General features: G+C 52.1%; 1 protein-coding gene and 1 pseudogene across 6 annotated transcripts in view; both read left to right on the plus strand.

The window, feature by feature from the left end:
- The window catches only part of LOC146643002 (semaphorin-6D-like), a 95,179-nt gene that overhangs the window by 66,956 nt on the left and 6,667 nt on the right, over positions 1–21,556 (plus strand). For all 6 annotated transcript variants that reach the window (XM_085395485.1, XM_085395482.1, XM_085395487.1 and 3 more), the window contains 4 exons: positions 4,843–4,901; positions 6,358–6,411; positions 20,303–20,553; positions 20,934–21,065. In XM_085395485.1, the coding sequence (XP_085251611.1) occupies positions 4,843–4,901; positions 6,358–6,411; positions 20,303–20,553; positions 20,934–21,065 (496 nt within the window). The remainder of the gene's footprint in view (positions 1–4,842; positions 4,902–6,357; positions 6,412–20,302; positions 20,554–20,933; positions 21,066–21,556) is intronic.
- LOC146643004 (uncharacterized) lies at positions 4,910–6,348 on the plus strand (annotated as a pseudogene).

Raw genomic sequence — 21,556 nt, forward strand, 5'->3', positions numbered from 1 at the left:
TCAGGAAGCCGCTCGCCTGGGAGCAAAACGCCGGCAGGGTGTTTGCACTCCGCCATGCTTCCTCCAACTCGTCCTGCGGCTGATTTGTTTACATCCATGCAAACGTGCAGACGGACTCAATGTGTTTCAAGTGTACGACATCAGCTCATCATTTAACCTGAAATCACTTTATCTGAGCTTTATTCAGCACAGCATACAAGGCGTCATGTTACAGAGTGATGTGACGAGGCTTACAGGCGTGTTGCCTCTGCACATACGTGTGAAACTCAGAAACACCCTTCAGCTGCGATAACAGCTCTGCACATCAGAGGGCGCTCTGCAGCTTCCCCGCTGGCAGCACACAAACACACTGATCAGCTGATCCGAGCGGAGACGGTCACCAATACCTGCACACAGCAGGGGTTCAGGAAATGTTTCATGTCTCAGAGAAGAAAACTGTGATTTTTGACTCGTCCATAATCGGTGTTATTGATCAAATATCAGCCTGATCTATCGCTCTGGTGTCAGACAGGTTGAGTTTGTGGGTCTGCTTAGCCGTCGCCGTGCAGACTCGTTGCCTAGCTGCGCCTCACTGTGGTCCACTCACACGCCCGGCGTCCTGAGCTGTCACACCGCAGACGCTGCAGGTGGTTATTAATGATGACCATCATAGAGCTGACAGGAAATGATGGCGTCCTGCTCAGATGGCGGTGATGACGGAGGTGCAAACAGATGGTTTCAGTGTTTAGAGGAAGTCACACAGATGATCTCCACCACAGCAGCGTGAACGACACAGCGGGCGTTGCCATGCAGACGGAGCAGAGAGGATTTAAATGGACGGGGTGAGATAAAAAGGAAGCGAGGAAGGAAACGGAGAGCAAGGCGAAGCTGTGATGCAAGAGGTGGAAAGGAGGAAGATGAGAGAGGAGCAGCAGCACAAAGACAGAGGAAGAGATCTGTGTCAGGAAGACGTGCAGCCGGGTTTGTCGGAGAGATTCACGGCGCTCTGACTCAGCACTTTGGTCCGCTCACCGCAGCGTTTATGAGGTTCGTCTTGTTTAAAGTCGGGGATGGATATCTGTGGAGGACCACAGCGCTGACTCTGTGCTGACGACGGTGTTTTGTAGGATGTTTAAAACGTCTTCCTGACGCGTCGTCAGCGAGGCGTTCACGTGCAGTCAGAAATGTGGACGCTGAGTGTCGTTTCCTGGAGGATCAGAGAAAGAGTTTTGCTGCTGAGTCGTTCCAGTCGCCTGTTTTTGTCTCATTATTTTCTCACTGCTCTGCTGAAACTGAAGCTGATGTTTTGGACGTCTCATTGAAACCGAAGCACGCAGAAACCTCTGCAGCCTGAAGCCGGCACACCTGCCGGAGGCTGAGCTGCAGCTTCCGCTCTCAGAGGTGTTCCTGCAGAGCTGAAGGAGTTTCAGCCCCTCAAACTTCTGCTGAAAAGTAACAGATTCCCTCCGGGGAGAAGAAGGGATGAGTGAAGAGGAAGTTTAGCAGCTTATATAACTCCATGTGAAGACAGAAAATGGAGAAGCAGCTGCAGAATACTAAAAAAGGACAGCAGGAGGAGGAGGCAGGTAGAGAGCCAGTTACCTGAAAACATCTGTGTGGTTTAAAATCCAAACTGCACTCAGATGTTTAGGGGGCGCTCTCAGAGTCGGCCATGTTCACGCCGCTCCACCCTCCTCCCATGTCAATAACACAATCGATGAAGCATCAGCGACCCTCACAGGTCTGCCCACTTTACTGTAACAACGACTGATGACGTCATAAAACGACAGCAGCTGGAACAGCTGGCTGGGTCGCTCAGGTGGGTGATTAACGTTGCTCCTGCAGTCTGTCTGCACCTCTTATCAAGCAGCACGGCTCTGGCCTCCTCACGGCCCAAACACCTGCAGGAGACACACCTGAGCGGGTCCAGGGTTCAGTCCTGATGGTTCCACCATCGCTCTGGTCGGCATCGCAGTGCCTACTGTGTTTGACATCCCGGCTGGGAAAGGTCACATGGAGGACCGTTCATCAATGCCGGGCAGCGGTGGGCAGGGCCGGTGCCAGCAGCGTTTCCGTCCTGGGCGTGAATGTAACAGCGATGCTGTGAAAGCGCCTACGTACACATTTGTGTTCTTCAGCCGCACATGCCCGACCTGCCTCCACGCCATCAGCACCAAAACGCCATTCAGCATCAGCGGCGTTTTCTGGCTGACTGACGGAGTCTATTTCCATCCCCTCCTCCTCCTCTGAGGCGCGCCCCTCTGCGTGAGCGAGGCGTTCAGGTGCCTGAACATGGCTGGGATTTATAGCGACCTCCTCCTGTTCTCGCTCCTCACTTACAGCTCAGCCCACGCTGGTGGAAGCTGGAGCGAGCGCGGGGGTGGCACTCGCAGAGGTAAATATAGAGCGACGAGGAAGCGAGAGCAAAACGCTTCATAATAAATTCAGTTTAACGAATGTTCTGCAGCGCCCGCTCCTCCATAATTCATCCAACTTTTTTGGGTGGTGTGGTTTTATCTCTCTGGCGTGCAGACGGTCTGAGCGGGGAGGGAGAGTGTGCTCGCTGTGTACACAGGAAGCTCTGCAGACACACTCCCACGTGTGACGGCTTACAGGGGACTCCTGCTCGGGCGGCGCTGTGGGTCTGTGTGGCTGAGCTTCAGTGTTCAGAGGTGTTCCATCGAGGTCCATTGCACCCCAGCTCGGCTGAATCGTTCGACGGTATCTTCGCGCCGGAGGCGCCGGCGCCGTCCTTCCCCCTCAGATGTAGTAAGAAGAGGAACACAGGTGTCAGAGGTCACAGCGTGGACAGCACGTTTTACAGCGACGTGTTTTAGAGGCCTGCAGGTGTGTGCAGGTGACGTGTGAGGAGAACTCGGAGCCCTCAGGTGGTGTCAGGCCGCATCCATCACCTGCTGGTCGATCTCCCGTGAACACACTGACACCGGGTGGAGGAGGCGGTCTCCGTCTCAGCTGAGCTCTTTCCTGTAGCTTTCTGGGATATGGAGTGCAGTCTTCTTCATGTGCTCCCCTTTGTTCCTCTCTCTGACACACCTGGGCAATAATAACGTTGTCACATGGTTTGTGGTGACGCGTTCGGTTCATTTAAGGTTTGGGAAGCATGGAAAACGTGCGCACGCGTGTCTCAGCGCCTCAGGAAACTGGCTGTGTTCCCTCTGTGGCTGTTGTGACAGCGTTGCATGTTTGGTCACATGTTGTTGTAAACAGTGAACATTCATCCAAATGCCTCTTTTTGTGTGTTTGTCAGTAAGTGATGAATCCATCAGACACAAAGCGGAGGAAGAGAGTAAGACAGCGAGCAGCTGCCGGACAGCTGCCAACCAGCAGGCGTGTTGGCCGTACGGGCAGAGCGTGGTAAAGAGAGCTGGAAACACGCGTGCCAGATGAAACTCGGGTGTGGGCTCGGTGCGATCGGGCTGATGGATGCTTCTGTCACAGATCGCAGCGGCGTGGCAAACCCAGCAGCTTTGTGGGCAAAGATTCCAACACCTGGAAACTCTGTGCCGGCTCCGTCTTCCTGTCGATGCTGGCTCGCTTTTCTTGTTGTTTGGAAGAAAAGCTTTGATCGCCGGACGCTGGGAGAGCGGCTCGGTAATAACTGCTGACAGATTTCAGATTTCCTGGTGAGCGTTTGAAGATGGCCCGTCTGTCCGACTGCGGTTAACGTCGAGATTAAACCTGTTCTTGTTCACACCTTCACCTGAGGCCTTTGAAGCTCAGGGTCACCTCCACGTGCACAGATGTGGAAGCCGGGCGTCCGTTGGTTATTTAGCTGTGCGTGTTTGAGCGGCACAGATCAGCTGAGAGGACGCTCACACGGCTGGTAGTGAGTCACAGCGGCAGGCAGGACAGCTGCTGAAAGCGGGTCGTACGTTCCGGCTTGGATACGCGTCCCAGCTTTCCTCTCAGCATCGTCTCCATGGTGATCATTCCTGCTGCCACCATCGTGACCCTCCCGAGCGATTGCTGTGGACGACCTTAGTCCTCGTGCGGAGGCCGATCCAGTCTCACAGTCAGAGGAGCGTAGGACACACACGGATGGTGTAAAGGCGGTGACATCATGGACGTGTGCGTACGTGAAGGCGTGACACATGTCGTAGTTTCAGGTTATTACTTTTGATCCCCAACTGAGAAGAAGTCAGTAAAAGCTGCTGATGGCCTGGGCGGAGGCTCTGAAACTGCACAGGTGACGGAGACGCTCTCCTGGGATTCATCAGACGTGTCGGTGATGCGGACAGCTGGGAGGAATGCACGCCGCGGTGATTGGACTGGGAATGTTGGGAAACTCGCTCCTGTGTTAACGTGTTTTATCTTTCTAACAGCCCACTGGTGTTTGTGTGGCGGCGGTACTCGCTCCACTTTTTTGTCCCGTGTGGCTGTGAAATCCTGATTTGTTGCCTCTTTAAAAATGGATTTGAAGGTCAGGTGGAGGCGCTGGTGGTGATGGAGTCAGAGACGGTAAACAGCAGGGACAAAACGGCGAGCAGGAGACGCCGAGCGGAAAGTAATTGACTTCATTTACAGCAGCTTTACTGATACTGTGTGTGTGTGTGCGCCTGTGTGCGTGTGTGTGTTTCATGGTCACTTCTTGTCCCCGTCTGTCTTCGGGCTGGACGACCTTCCTGCCTTTAATTGGACGAGCTCCTGTGGCCTTCGCATGGAGCCGTGCGCTGCAGATGAACCATGTGACAAAATCTGATTAAATGTTGTCCCAAGCCATCACCTGTCACCGATTAAGCTCCCCGGCAACAGTAACCAGCAGTGCAGCGTCTGGTTTTGTTCGATGTTTCACCGTCCTGATTGTCGTCTCCTCTCCTCCCTCTCCTTGTTCCGTGTCTGCAGGGCGGGGTTTGAGCAGGATATCGAGGGCGACCACTCGTTTCATCCGGACAGCTGCCGCGGTGAGATAAACCTGCAGGTTACACCCACAGTGCGCACGATAACAGCTGTATGCGTGTTTGTGTGGACCAAGGGTCCTGCTTACCTGCACGGTTACACCAGACTGGTTCTATAGAGGGTACCCAACTCAGACGCTGCAATGATCCCTGCAAACATTCATCCATCTATTCATCCATTCATCCATCTATTCATCCATTCATCCATCTATTCATCCATCTATTCATCCATCTATTCATCCATTCATCTATTCATCCATCCATCTATTCATCCATGCATCCATCCATCTATTCATCCATCCATCCATCCATTCATTCATCCATCTATTCATCCATCCATCCATCTACTCATCCATCCATTCATCCATCCATCCATTCATCCATCTACTCATCCATCCATACATCCATTCATCCATCCATCTACTCATCCATTCATCCATCCATCTACTCATCCATTCATCCATCCATCTACTCATCCATTCATCCATCGATCTACTCATCCATCCATTCATCCATCGATCTATTCATCCATCCATTCATCCATCGATCTATTCATCCATCCATTCATCCATCCATTCATCCATCGATCTATTCATCCATTCATTCATCCATCGATCTACTCATCCATCCATCTATTTATCCATCCATCTATTTATCCATCCATCTATTTATCCATCCATCTATTCATCCATTCATCCATTCATCCATCGATCTATTCATCCATCCAGTCATCCATCCATCTATTCATCCAGTCATCCATCCATCTATTCATCCATTCATCCATCCTTCTATTCATCCATCCATCTATTCATCCATCCATCTATTCATCCATCCATCCATCTATTCATCCACTCATCCATCCACTCATCTATCTATTCATCCATCTACTCAGTCATCCGTCTATTCATTCATCCATCTATTCATCCATCTATTCAGTCATCCGTCTATTCATTCATCCATCTATTCATCCAGCCATCCATCCATCCATTTATCCATCTATTCATCCATTCATCCATCCATCTATTCATCCATCCATCTATTCATCCATTCATCCATCTACTCATCCATTCATCCATCCATTCATCCATCCTGTTTTTGTAATCTATAATATAAACCCACCCACACACACACACACAGGCACACACACACACAGTATCTCTAATCCATCAGATCAGCTCAGCTCCTGTCAGCAGGTCTGATGAGAGGGGTCTGAGTTGAACTTTCAAAATAAGAGCAGCAGCACTGTAAGTAGAAATCTGCTACGAGTGGCATGGCTTTTTTTTTTGCAGTGAACTGAACAGAGTTACCATGGCAACCTGCCCAAGTAAGGTCCATGTGTGACCATATGTCAAAGCGACGAACAGGAAGTGTGACACTCAGGTCTATGCACAAACACAGAGAGGTACAGGAAGTGAAGTGGAGAATAAATGAGATGAATCTGTTTTATTTTGAATCTGTGCAGCTGACGTGTTGGCTACGACACGGAACCAGGAGTCCACCGCCGACTCCGCCTACGGTAAGAAACCTTTCTTCTTCTGTTGTTAGTGTTGATCAGAGGGCTGTGGGTCCTCACAGTGACCGTATAAACATGACCTTTTGTTACCTACATATGCAAGCGGATTAAAGGTGTGTGTAAGGACAGGCCACAGGCCACAATATGAGCAAATACGTCCTGTTACCTTCTGCTTCTGACGCTAATGAAGGTCCAAGCACTGGATGACTTTAAGATTATTCAGATGGGAATTTGAGTTAAAACGTCTGTCAGCGAGCATGGAACCTGGAGGACGTGACTCTGAGGAACGTCGTCATCTGCTAACGAGCTCCGGCTTGACCGTTGACGTACAGTAGCTCGTCGCGCGGTTTGACATCATTACCCTCGCTAGTTCCCAGCCCCACAGATCAAACGCAGCTGCCTGCTCTGTATTCAGGCTGCAGCTCGGCTGCTACCTGCCTGTCAGGAGTCCTGCTGGGAAACCGGCTGGCGTATTGTCATTCAGAGCGCCGGCAGACCCACGCAGTGAATCCATTAAGGCTCCCGGAGCTGCATTACTGTGATTAAAGCCGGAGAGGGGACAGGCGTGAACGTCGCTGATAGGCGCTCTACTTGACACCAGCCGACTTCGTCTTTCAGGAGTGCGTCGAGTGTTCTCGAGAGGCGGCGGCACGTCAGCAGCCACAATAGCAGTGATGAAATGGAGAAAGGTGAACGGAGCGGGTCACCGTGCTGCGAAGGGGAATCAGGAGGAAGTGAGGAGATGAAGGAGCGCATAGTAAAACATCACAGACGTAATCAGGTCTGACAGGCCGGCTGAGCTCCTGTAGGCCACGCCCTGTAAGCGACTGCAAGCCACTTTGGAGCCCACCTCCACCCCAGCTGTGCTCATGATGTCACTGTTTGATGGCTGTGATATGTGACTGAGTTATCACCTGCGTGTGTGTGTGTGCATGGAGCTGATATTAACATGTATGAGCCATGTGTGAGTCTCCAGTGGGAACTTTTCCTTGTTCACACGTCAGCCTCGGCGTGTCCTGTTTGTCGAGTGAAGCTGTGTTTGACATCAGGACCTCGAGTGTGACGAGCAGCATGTGAAACGTCGGTTTTTCTGAGCTGCATCCATGTGTGTGATGTTTGTGCACGCAGCAGTGCGAGCGTGATGCTGTGTGCACGCCGGCTGCGCTCAGGTGTTTGTGCACTTCAGCTCCGCCCCTCATTTGCCTCGTAAATCGGTGAAACGGCAGCAGGAAGCGAGCATAAAGCCGCAGCCTGCAGTCATGTACACGCCGGGTTAGAGAACAAAGACTTCCCCGTAATCAATACCCGTGTGCAGGCGATTAGCCCCGACTGACTGAAATGATTGTAGACGTAGCAGATGCGAAGCAGCGGGGACGCTCCGACGTGCTCGCAGGGATTCGTCTCCTGACTCGAGCTAATCGTATCGTCATTAACTCTCCTTTTAGTTTCAGGGTTTATTGATGCCTGCGGGGATCGCACCGCAGCTCGATAAAGATGCAGGGTGACTCTGTCCGTGCTCGGCGCCGCACCCGTTTTTCACACTCAGTGTGGAGCTCTGATTGTAAGAGAGCTGCTGCTGCTGCCCTGGTGGCCTGATAGCAGGCACCTCCTTCATAATGGTGTCTGAACCATTAACTTCCTGGTGTCGGGCAGCCGGGTGTGAAGGACTCAGACAACAATGAATGAGTGATGTTTGAGCACACGTTCATCCACAGCGCCACGCTAGAGTGGCTGTCGTTACTGTAATGACATCGTTTTGCAGGGAACGGTTCCCATAACGACGTTTTCTCTGCAAATTGGTTCTTTAATGCCGTGCGATGCAGCCCCGTGGACTCGCTGCACTGAGATTGGCCTCATGCAGCAGTGCACGCTTTTCATTAGAGGAGCGCCGGTGTTCTGGGAATCCATCCTACCTGACAAACCATCCTACCCGTTGTTTCTGCGCATGCGCACAACACGAAATGAAGTGCCAAACCATCCTACCTTTGTGAATGTGAGCTACAAGCATACTCTGATGGGCAACGTTAAGTGGCAAACCGTCATACCTACTTAAATTGTGCTGGAATTGCTCTGTGACAGCAGAAATGTGCATAAACTACTTACTGTAGGACGATTTGTCAGAACACCGGCGCTGTGAGTCGTGCAGACGCCGGTGCTTCCTGGGTGACGTGACTGCGGTTTGTGCGCGTTCCTGATCGTAGGACGGCCGATCCAGGAAATGAAGTTTGTGCTGTTAGCGTGGGTCCGACAGACCGGGCTCCGGTCGGAGCTCACACGCCTGTCAGACCGACAGGCGTCACGGATGATGATGTAAAACCACGAGAACGATCATCAAACTTCTCAGCTGCTGGTTTGCGATGTCAGTTTGTCCTGCTGACGGGACACGCGTGAACTCGTCCTCACCGAGAAGCGAGCGCCGCGATCGGCCGCGGACCCAAGCGGTCTGAGGGGGTTTGTGCTGCCGCGGGGAGGAGATGGCGTCTGGCGTTCTTCCATCTTTTTAATGACATGAAAGTGAGCGCTGACATTTAAAGGACGCTCGCAGCTCTGACCTGTTCAGTGTCTTATGGTGACATTTGTTTGAAGGTTTGTCAGAGATATCTCAGAATCACTTCTCTGATCCTCCAACTGCATCAGTGGCTCCCAACAAAGACTGTATATAAAAGATGGAGGCTCACCTGCAGCTCTAACACCTGGCTCCTGGCTCCTCCCTGTATCTGAAACCTCGCAATACGCCCCCCATCAACCTGCGCCTGTAGCATGTCAGCTTCTTAGGACGGAGTGGACGAACAGTACTCACGGTATTCGGGTACTCAGTACTCACAGTACTCTCAGTACTCACAGTAACCCCAAATTGCTCTCCGATGCATCCACCGGAGTATGAATGTGGGTGAATGCACAAGTTGTGTAAAGCAATTTGATGCTCAGAAGAGTAGAAAAGCGCTATATAAGAACCAGTCCATTTACTCAGGTACTCAGTACTCACAGTACTCGCACTTCTCTCAGTACTCAGTACTCTGAGTACTCTACCTGGTGCTGTGAGTTTCTTCAGCAGTCTGTCTCTGTGAGATCTGCAGAGCTCGCGGCGCTCACCTTAACCTGTTGCAGCTGATCATGTGACATCTGTTAGCAGGGGCGGGGCCTCGAGCTGTCTGCTCAGGGGTCACATTCATATCACCATAGCAACGCTGTTAGTGATCACACACACACTTTCAGCCTGCATCGCTGCTGTAGCTCACAGGAGCGTGGGAGGTTGTTGTTATATGGCTTTGGAGCGTGATGTCACGGGGGTGGGCGTGGAAAGGATTTTGGCCCGATCCGCCATTTTGGGGGTCTAAGTAAGGAGCGAAAGCATAGCCATGGTTCGTACTTGCTGTGCGGTCGGCTGCAATGTTCGATCTTACGACCGGCACGGGAATAAGTTTGGATTGTCTTTTTATGCTTTCCCAACCTGGAAGCAACATGAAGGAGCTCATGTATCGGATATTACCAAACGAAGGCGTCTAGCCTGGATAGCAGCCGTGAGACGAGCTGATATCAAGTTCTGTTACGTCTCCAGATATCAGCTGGTGTGCTCAAGACATTTTCATTCCGGTAAGTTCTAAATATGTTCACATCACACTTTATAGCTGAATAATATCATCGTTGGTGGTCTCAGAAGTTATATAAATTGCGATCAAACATAGAATGGACTGACTTGATTGGTTGATGTAAAGACAATAAATGAAATGAGACAGGAAGGACACAAATTGGCGTTAATAATTTGCCCGATTATCAATGTGTTAACTTACATGTACTTTACAATTATGGGCATATAATATGATAACGATATTTTAGCAGTTCAATGATAAATGTGTAACATTAATTATGGTGGGGGGTGGAAAATGGCTATTTCACTCGGTGCACTCCAGCTGACTTCCTTTGACGACGTACTCAGAGTTTGGCGGCTTGAAAATAGCCAAATCTTGCGCCCAGCCATTTGTAAATTGGATGTGCGCCTCCAGTGACTTGTAATTACGAAACTGGTTCGCTGTGTAAGCGCTTACTCCACAAACAAGATACGTGAAGATATCGGGGTAGGACAGTGGCGGTAAGTCGTCTGGGTCTTTACTCCACTGCCGTATTTCAAATGGGTCCAGATTTGCGATGCACTCTATTTTTTTTCAAGTACCGCTGCTTCGCCTCTGGACGCAATCGGTCTCTATACCGTCCGTTTTCTTTTGAGCTGCTTTTAAGCATGTTTCTTGTCGTCGTCGTTCCAACACAGTGTGTTTGTTTTGATTCGTAGACCCCGAAAATGGAGCTGCGCTCCCACAATGCATTGCGGCGTGACGTCAACTCCAAAGCCCTATTGGGAGCTGCTGTTACTGTGTGTGTGTGTGTGTGTGTGTGCGCGCGCGTGCGTGGTGGGGGGGGTGCACCTCCCCGCCGGCGAGCCTCAAGGTTTACGAGGACGCTCTGAGACGTGTGACCTGTAGTTTAGCTGCAGACTTGTGCGTGTCGTGTTGCAGCTCAGGACGGCGTGAACGAGCACCGCCTTTATCTCTGTGGTAGAAAGCAGTAGCCTCGCCACACGCCCTCCAGAAGAGACGACATCCTAATTACAGTGTGTGCGCCGACGACACCGAGCGTGTGATTACAGCAGCGCGCTGACTGCTCCAGCGCACAAAAACAAAAGCGTGTGTGTCGCCTAAAGTGTGAAGCGTGTGTGATCATGTGTTTCCCAAATGCTTTGGCGAGAGCGTTTGCATCTCAGAGTGTGTGAGAGCAGGAAAAAGAGCCGTCACAGTGTGTTAAAGTGCTTTTTAATGAGCTGGAGCTCTTACAAATGGACTGAGCTTGTCGTGTGGCTCACGCTGAAAAGGCGGCGATGAGAGCTGTTAGGAAGCAGCCAGAAGCTGTTGTGTTGACGCTAATTGTCTTCATTTTCTCCGACTGAAAGCAGCTTCGCTGGACAGATTTCAGGCGGCCGTTTGTTGCTAACGAGCGCCCGCCTTCTTCAAGTGATGGCGCTGATAGCTTTGACGCTTCCGGCTCTCAGAACAGGAAGTGACAGGGAGAGTGAGACAGGGGGTGAGCTCTGTGTGTGATGGTGCTGGGTGTCTCCACCCTGCAGTGGCTCTGGTGCTTAGACATGGTCACAGGTGAGGGGAGGAGCAGAGTGTGATGGTGACAGCGTCACCTAGACCAGCCCTCGCCCCAAAAACGTATGCTGGAGTTTTCCTCCCCACTGTCGCCAAGCGCTTGCTGGCCTGTTATGGTGCAATTGTTGGGGTTTCCCTGTGTTATTCCAGGGGCTCTACCTTACAGTACAAAGCAGCCTGAGGCAGGCGTCATCATGGAGAAGTGATGGAACTGTGTCACAGCGGGGACATGGGGACACAGGGAAACACAGCAGGGACACAGGGAAACACAGCGGGGACACAGCGGGGACACAGCGGGGACACAGGGAAACACAGCGGGGACACAGCGGGGACACAGGAAACACAGCGGGGACACAGCGGGGACACAGGGGACACAGCGGGGACACAAGGAAACACAGCGGGGACACAAGGAAACACAGCGGGGACACAGGAGGACACAGCGGGGACACAGGGAGACACAGCGGGGACACAGCGGGTCACAGGGAGACACAGCGGGGAAACAGGAGGACACATGGGGACACAGGGGGCACAGGAGGACACAGCGGGACACGGGGCACAGCGGGGACACAGGGAGACACAGGGGGACGAAGCGGGGCACAGGGAGACAGCGGGGACACAGGGAGACACAGCAGGACACAGGGGGACACAGCGGGGCACAGGGAGACACAGGGGGCACAGTTGGACACAGGGAGACACAGCAGGGATACAGCGGGTACACAGGGAGACACAGCACGGGCACAGGGGGACACAGGGAGAGACAGGGGGACACAGCGGGGACACAGGGAGACATAGCGGGGATACAGTGGGTACACAGGGAGACACAGGGGGGCACAGGGAGACAGCGGGGACACAGGGAGAGACAGCAGGACACAGGGTGGCACAGGGGGACACAGCGGGGACACATCAGAGGACACATGGAGACACGGTGGGGACACAGGGGGGCACAGGGAGACATAGCGGGGATACAGCGGGTACACAGTGGGACACAGGGAGACAGCGGGGACACAGGGAGAGACAGCGGGGACACAGGGAGATACAGCGGGGACACATCAGGGGACACAGGGAGACACAGTGGGGGCACAGGGGGACACAGCGGGGATACATCAGGGGACACAGGGGGACACAGCGGGGACACATCAGGGGATACAGCGGGGACACAGCAGGGGACACAGCGGGGACACAGTGGGACACATCAGGGGATACAGCGGGGACACAGCAGGGGACACAGCGGGGACACAGTGGGACCCAGGGAGACACAGTGGGGGCACAGGGGGACACAGCGGGGACACAGTGGGACCCAGGGAGACACAGTGGGGGCACAGGGGGACACAGCGGGGGACAGGGGAGTGGGCACCTCAGTGTGTGTGTGTGTGTGTGTAGCACCTATAATGACTTCGTGAGGATGCCTCCATCACAGATCTTTTGGATTTTGAGACATGATGCTGAGGTTGGCTAAAGGTGAGAATGAAACATGAGTTCAGGTGAATGTAGGACACTTTGAAGTGCCGATGACTCGTCTGTGTTTCTCTTCTTCAAACTTCAAAAAGCTGTTTGACTTTTCCAGCACCGAGTCAGCAACGAGGGGCTTCATTAGAAGGTCCTCACAAACATGCCAGGACAAACACCTGTGTGTGTGTGTGTGTGTGTGTGTGTGTGTGTGTGTGTGTGTGTGTGTTTTTGCTGCTGTCTCTTTGCTGACCTTCCCTCATCAGTCTTGATTGACTTGACCAATCAGCAGTCTGCAGTCTCTTCACGGCACACACCCACATAGATTGATCTGGTCGATGAAAACACAATATGGAGCTCAGTGGGAATCAATCAACAACAAGAAGCACACAGCCGGAGGTGTTTCACACCGTTAGGTGTGTGTCCGTGTGTGTACACGGTACATGTTGTGTACATATAAGCTCATATATATCTTGTGTATACAAAGTGCAGGTCTCTGGCGTCACTGGGCGGATGGATACGTGATGTCTCCACAGTTCATCCAAACAGGCGAGCTGCGTCGGGTTCGACGGCGCCCTTGGGCGTGTGTGCTGCTGTTTCTGAGGCGGGCACAAAGCCAATGTCTCTAAATGTTCCCCGTCGGTCGTCTGACCTCTGAGCGTGGCGCTGGGAGGGGCCAGCTGTTTACCTCTGTGCAGGTGTGAGGAAGATGATGCTCGACGCTAAGCTAACAGAGACGGGAAGGAGCCTGCGCTCTCCTGCTCCTGCCGAGCTGAGCAGGAGAACGCAGCGTGGGGACTGAAGACGCCGTTTTATGTTGTTTCCCGCACATGAAGGAAAGCAGCTGTTTAATACGTCAGCTGAGAAACCGGCAGCGTGGCAAGCTTCATACATGTCTGATGACAACGGTGGACGTCATCAGGGTAACGTAATGAGTGAGGGCAGCTTCAGACCTGAAAGTGTGACGGAGTGTAGAGGACGCACACATACTCCACAAAGGAAATGGACTCACGTGTCCTGACAAAGATGCCATTAAATGCCACTAAAGGCTTGAGCGTAATAATACTCAGTGCTGCCTGCATCATCACTCCGTCACCGTGGTTACTTTCATGTTGCTGTGGCTGCAGCTGCTGATGGCGAGCGTTGTGTCAGAGCGCACTCAGAGGTTTGTTTCCCGTAAGTCGAGCTGCTGAACGATGCATCAAAAATAGCAGCAGCTGAAAATCCAATCAAAACTGGAGCTCAGAGGAAGCTGTGAGCCCACAGCCTGACTCTGTGAACATGACCCTGTAGTACCATGTCACCCTGTTAGAGCACTTCACTCTCGCACTGCAGGCCTACTTGTTGTTCCTGGAGTATTTAAAAGTAGAGGCAGAGCCTTCAGCTTCTGTGGAACCAGCTTCCAGTTTGGATTCAGGAGACACTATCTCTACTTTTAAGATTTCCTTTTTGCTAAAGGCTGCAGCTGCTCGCTTGCAGCTGCTCGGCTGCAGCTGCGGTTTCACTTTCTTTAATGACAGAGACGATCCCAAATCCAGGAAGTTTACTGACGTCATAAAAACTGTTGCTGAGATGTTTTCTCTCATTTTACAAGCTGAAGGTTCATATTCGGACCTTTAAACACCTGAAATTCTGCATGTGGCTCTGCGATGGTCAGCACCACAGAGGCCACGGCAGGTCAGTCCATCACCATCATCATCATCATCAGGGCCTAATGTGGTGCTTTACCACACTCGCGTGGACGGATCCAGAACATCGTCCAATGAGAGCGCGTTTCTCCCGTCTGCAGAGCGACATCAGAGCCGATCACAGGGACGCACAAGCTTTCTGGAGTAAAATAAAAAATGAAATGTGCGGCTTCTATTTGGGAAACAGAAAGTTGCAGCCAGCAGCAGCTCGTCCACACGTACCTGAGAGCACCTGAGATCATTTACAGTCTGAACATAATCCTGAGGTCCAGCTAGAGCCGTGTGCTGGCGCCCTCTACAGGCCGTGCTGCTGTAGGCCCTGTCGATTTCAGGTGTTGGTTAAACAGGAAGGATCCTCCCAGTTTCACTTCCTCAGCTGGTACGACGGCATCATTGTTATTCACCACACACCTGACACATGCACGCTGTAGGAGTGTGTCAGGTGTGAATTATCTGACCTTTACAGTCAGCAGGATTGTGTGTGTTTCAATGGCAAAGCAAAAAATTCAAACTTGACAAGGTCTCTCCTCTCTTCCTGTCTCCTCTCTCCTCTCTTCCTGTCTCCTCTCTTCCTGTCTCCTCTCTCCTCTCTTCCTGTCTCCTCTTTCCTCCTTCATCTGCACTCTCTCTCTCTCCCCCCTTTAATCCATGTCTGTCATTGCTCGCTCTGTCTCTCCTTCATCGCCCTCCTCGCTGCTCCCTCCTCCTCCTCAGCCTCTGTCACTGGTGTCTGGCTCAGTGTGAATACCAATGGAGAATGAGTGGGCGAGAGAGCAGCAGAGGCAGAGAGAGAGCATGCTAATAGGGCAGAAGTTTCTGGAGCTTGACTCCCGCGTTTGGCTCGTCCGCCTCGGCCTCAGAGCCGCCGCTCACGCCTTCTGAGGAGGAGCGACAGATGTGTGAGGCGTCTGCACTGAAGCACAGTCAGCCATCAGAGTAGCAGAGGCTCGGCTGTTTTCTCAGAGGTCTAAAACGACATTTATCTGCCGTCTTTGTCACCGCATAGTCATAAATCAACACAGTGCATGTTAGCTAAAACATGCCGCTAGCAACCAGGCTAACTTAGCATGCTAGCGTTACAGCTGTATCCTTGAGCTAAAACTCATGAAAAGCTTCAGTTGGCGAACTCGGCCCTCTACGTGACTCACACCCAGCGAGTCTGATATCACACGGGCCAAAACGCAGCAGTTCGGTCATATTCGGACTTATGGCCTCAGGAAACTTTCAGGGTCATGCTGGGAGGAGCTGTGATCACACATGCACACGCCTACGTCACCACGCCGTGCACACCCACACACACGCAGACTGAAAACACAGGCAGGAAAAAGGGTGTTTTGGTGAAATCCAAAAGCATTTAACACATAAGCTACAGCTACATCCTCTGACACCACCTTACATCCACCTGTAACTCAGTCTTCAGCCCGTGTGACCTCACTGAGTCACATGATGACAGAGTGGGTCACTGACTCTTAGGACCTCCCCCTCTGGGGTGAGACAGCTGCAGTGCAGATGTTTCAGACGTGGAGGTGCCGCTGCGTGTCAGTGTTGCGCGTCCCTAAAGCCAGACTTCCTCTCTTGGCGGCCGGTACGCCACAGCGATGCACCCCTGGCTCTGACGTCCTCACACTCAGGTCACACATCCGTCTGCGTGTCGCCGTGCCGTCAGTCGTGCAGTTAATCTTCTTCCTTACAGAAGTGTTTTTAATCATGGGTGCGATGGCTTCGTGCTGAATCTGCTTAGAGTGGCTCATTTGTTTGATTGATTTCACTTGATTTTCTGGGACAGGAAGAGCTCGTGTATTGATCTGAGCTGCAAAGAGGAGACAGGAGCGAGCAGAGGAGTATGAGGAGAGAGATGGAGAGAGATGGAGAGAGATGGAGGGAGGCATAAAGCCGTATGAGGCAGACAGATAAAAGGACACAGAGAGGGAAAAGCTGAAGTTTCAGAGTGAAAGAAAAGAGCAAACAGTGACAGAAGAAGCGAGAAGACTGCACCCAGAAGATTTCACCCGCCACGCCACAAAGTTGTTTTTCCAATCCAGGCTGACAGCAGAGAGGGAGGAACTTTGAAAGTGACGGAGCAGAGAGAGACAAAAACAAAGAGCGAGGGCAGAGAATGAAACACTTCTGTGTCGGGCTGTAATTAGCATAATATTTTTCTCTGTGCGTCTCCATCATCCTATTTATATCTGTCAGAGCGAAGGACGGAGATGAAAGAGTGCAAATAACGAACATGAAATCGTGGCTGTTAGACACAGGGGAGTGTGTGTGTGTGTGTGTGTGTGTGTGTGTGTGTGTGTGTGTGTGTGTGTGTGTGTGTTAATCCTGGCTGGACGTGTAATGACTGTTCGCTCTATTTCAACAGTATTTTGCATAAAAGACAAATTTGTTCCGCGGTGTCTCGTATCAAAGTGAAGCTTCGGAGGCCCCGGGGCGATGCTGGCTTTGAGGTTAGAGATGGTTGCCAGTTCGAGTCCTGCGCCAGCAGGGAATGGGAATAAACCCCTCCCCCCTGACGACCAGCAGTGCAGGGCGTGAAATTAGCTTTTTGTTTCTGGGGGTATATTTGGCCCTTTGATCGGGTTTTCGGGGATGAGCAGCTCCTTCTGAGCGACTGAGACGAGCTATGAAATAATAAGAGGGAGCGAGCGGCGCCGAAAAGCAGCACGCCGCTTAAATGTGATGCATCGAGCTGCAGCAGGCGTCACTGAAAACCCTCACCTCCTGGTAATGAGGCGCTAAGGTGGGAGTCTATGGGTGGGACCCAGAAACAAGCTAGCTTGCATGCTAGTTCCAGCGTAAATGCGTTTTTACTGCAGCTGCTGTCGGACGCTTACCTGCCGACGGCCAGGTGAACAGCTCAGTATCATAACACCTGTGCTGGATTACAGGGGTGACGCAGACCCACAGATATCAGCTGTTTGACGATATCACAGCGTTAGCATTGATAACAGCTGATGCATGAACATAAAGTGAGGTAGAGAATGCTACAAGTGTCCACTAGAGGGCGCTCTGCAGCTGACCCGTTGACTGCACACGGCGGGCTGCGACAGGTGAACGGGATCATTTTTCAGATGCTTGGTCAGGTGACTGTGTTTGGTGTGTCAGACGTTTACATGGCCAAACATCGCTGAGAGAAACAGCCATCCGGCTCAACCTCAGCCGCTCCTCACATGTCAAACTCCATCAGCACTCCGGAGGGTTTCCCCCTAAACGCTCCTGATACGTCCTTGAAATAAAACGTTCCCTCCTGATCCTGCTACAAAGAGAGGTTTACCGCCAGGTTTCCATTCGCCCTCTAACATCTGCTTTATTGAAACGATCCATCAGCGCGTAAACAGGATGGCTTCGTTCGCTTCAGCAGAACAAATAAAGGCTGAAGTGGAAGCATGTAAAATCATCCCTGAGCCTCGGAGACCTTTCCTGCCACCAGTCAGCAGCTGAAGGCGTTCGGAGCGAGCACCGAGAGCGTCCGCGAGGTAAATCAACCTGTCAGTCAGCCGGTCTGCGGCGCGCGGCGCTCTGAATGTGAAGCAGGAGCACGCTGCTCGATCGGGAGGAAACGCAGGCCGAGGCAAACAAAAGTCACAGCTTTCATCTGTGGAAGCGTTTAATCAGGCACACTGCTGCAGAAAACGCTGTCACTTAAAACAGGAAGAATCAGGTCTGACATGACCTCACTTCCTCTGACTGCCACAAGATGTCGCTCCAATAAAACGGAATGATTTAGAGGGTTTGTGCCCTTCCTCTGATATTTCATTGCCCCTGTTTTTCGCGCTGACGCTGCTTCCAGCCTGATCTCACACAGACCGCTCCACCATCGTGATGAAGCTTGACCTTTGACCTTCAGACTCGTGGATTGAGCTTTCCCTGTGATCGGTGCAGGCCGATTGAGTTGTCTGTAGATACGTTCAAAGGCAGTAATCAGATTACCAGGAGCAGGTGCACAGCAGCTCTCTCCACACTGACACCAGGTCATGTACGTGTCACAGGTCAAAGGTGAGTTGCAGTCGTTTTAATTCATTACGATTACCCAGCAGGTCATGCTTGTGGAACGGTGGCCTCTGCTGGTGAGTGTGGTTACTGCAGTTTCATGAGTGCATGCTGTGACTCACAGGAATGACACAAATATCCGTTTCCACAAAGTTTGCTGCCTCAGTGTTTCCACATCGTTGTGTCTGATGTTTCTGTGATGTATTAAAGTATGAAACCAGCGCTTCATAAGCTTCAAAGGCTTTTATTGACAATTACATCGCGCAAAGAGTCAGTATTTGCAGCGTTGGCCCTTCTGTTTCCAGACCTCTGTCAGTCAACGTCTGGGCCAGACCCTGACTGATGGCGATCCATTCTTACATAATCAATGCTCCGAGTTTGTCACAATTAGCAGGCTTTTGTTTGTCCACCTGCCTCTTGAGGATTGGCCACTGTGCTCCATGATGCTGGAAAAGGCTGTGTGTTGTTCGCCAAACTGTTCTTGGATGGTTGGATGAAGGTGCTGTGGGAGGATGTTTTGGTCACATTCTTTATTCATGGCTGTGTTTTTTGGCAAAATTGTGAGTGAGCCCACTCCCGTGGATGAGAAGCAGCCCACACATGAACGTCTCAGGATCTTTACTGTTGAGACAGCACTGATGGAGGCGCTCACCTTTTGTTCTGCGGACCATTCCCCGAACATCAGAAAGAGCGTGACTTTACCCCAGTCCTCAGCCGCCGCTGTACTTTATACGACTCTGTCTGACCCTGGTGGGTTTTTGGAGAGAAGTGGAAGTTCATAAAAGTGACAGTTACGTGTATACATGCTTTATTTTATGAGTGCAGACAGCACGACACATCACAAACATGTGTGCAGAACCAGAAACACGTCATACTTCAAACACACGTGTGAGACAAACCTGTGCAGCACCGACCGTGTTTGCATATCTTTGTGGGGACCAGCAGCCCGTATGGGGACAAAGTGATCGTCCCCACAAGTTTGAAACAGTTATGTTGTGATAGGCGTCCATATTTCATGGTTAGGGAGACAGCTGGGGAGGGTTATGTTAATGAGATGTCCCCACAAGGACGTGAAAACACGACTGTGTGTGTGTGTGTGTGTGTGTGTGTGTGTGTGTGTGTGTGTGTGTGTGTGTGTGTGTGTGTGTGCGCACAGACTGATGAGTCACTGTAGCTGATAGGCTCTGATGTGTGGACCTGATGAGGCGCTGCTGAGTGATGCTCTCTTTCATCTCCGTCCTCATCCCCCCCCACCTCAGATCTCACCTTCCTAACGTCCTTCCCTGCTCTTCCTCTCCTCCCCCATCATCCTGTTTCCTTACCTGTGAACCTCCTCCTCCTCGTTAAGTCCAATCCTCGTCTCTGTCTCTCACCCTCTCTCTGCCCCCCCTCACCTTACTCTCACCTCTCCTCCATCTGTCCCCCCCTCCCCCGAAGCTCCCCTTCATCAAACTCAGCCAAAGCAGCCTGCAGGAACTTGCTGCATGTGACACACACACACACACACACACACACACACACACACACACACACACACACACACACACTGTTAGTGCTGGAGAAGTCAGGGAGACTTCAGGTGTTGCGCTCAGGTGGAAACATGACTTCTCCTGTGTCTTCCAGGCGTGCGGCGCCCTCCGGACATGGACCAACGTGCCGGTGCTAACGTGCATTACACGCTGCTGATCGCCTGCGTGCTGGTGGCCTTCTTCCTGGGCGCCATCTTGTCGGGTTTCCTGGTGTCATGCTACTGCGGCGGCAGCGCCGCCCACCGGGCTCGGAGGCTGGGGAAGGACCCGGAGGCGTCGCTGCCTCACGCCCTGTCGCTGCGATCCCTCGCCAAGCTCAACGGGCTGCTGGACGGACAGCCCAAGGTGAGCGAGACGAGGAAACGGATTCATCAGAGCTCACCTGAGCCCTGCAGCTGAAACACGTCTGCGAGCTGAGAGGCAGCCGTGTTAATATTCAGCCCCTCCTCCTCCCCCGGGGTCAGACTTAATAAGCCTCACTTCAGTCTTTTATTCGCTCATTACTATCGAGCGTTTCATTAGGAACTCTGTCCACATGTCCCTGAGCAGGAAACTGAATCTCTGAGCTGACCTCTGACCCTCTGCTCAAATGTATATTTATACAAGTTCCTCATTGTTCTCTGTGGCTCCTCCCACTGAAGGGTCATCCTGTGCTTTAGAGATGAAACGGCAGGCAAAGATAACGACAGCTGATCGCAGCTTTTCTTCTTCTTCTCTTCCTCCAGGAGGACAAACTGGACGTGTCCACCCCCAAGATGTACAGCTCCTTCATCCCCAACGGCCGGGCCGAGCATCACCTCCACAGCCCCGTGCACCAGGGCCTCCCGCTGGGCGACCCCGAGCTCAGCCTGTCCCAGGTAGGAAGCGAATCTGTCCAATCAGAGTTTGTCAGTGTGAGCGATGGAGGATGGAGCGGACTGCAGGCACACACCTTGGACGTGTAATCGATCACATTTACACGCCGCAGCCATTTAATGCTAACATTAAAGATGTTACATGTCTTTTATTTTGAAATTTCGCTGCAGGCCGGTCTTCTCACCCAGTCTCCCTTCCTGTGGACGATGCCGATCTCCGCTGAGCCAGACCGCAGCCGGAGCATCACCCATGGAGCACGACGCTCCGGCTGCGGTCCGACTCGCCGGAGACGTGTCTGCTTCTGCATAAAGTTTCCACCGAGGTTGCTGCACACATGCGGCTCTCAGACACTGATGTAACTCAGCTGGGTTTAACACATAAGTGCTTAAAGCTTTGCACACAGCGCCCTCTCCTGTCAGCACGCAGCGTGACGTGAGCGCTAAAGCTCATTCTGAGGTTTTCAGGTAGAACTTTTAATCTCGACGTTCGTACT

Source organism: Rhamphochromis longiceps, linkage group LG22 (genome assembly GCF_057381845.1).
Source record: "Rhamphochromis longiceps isolate RC_006_pf linkage group LG22, R_longiceps_female_GT1.1, whole genome shotgun sequence".
NCBI lineage: Eukaryota > Metazoa > Chordata > Actinopteri > Cichliformes > Cichlidae > Rhamphochromis > Rhamphochromis longiceps.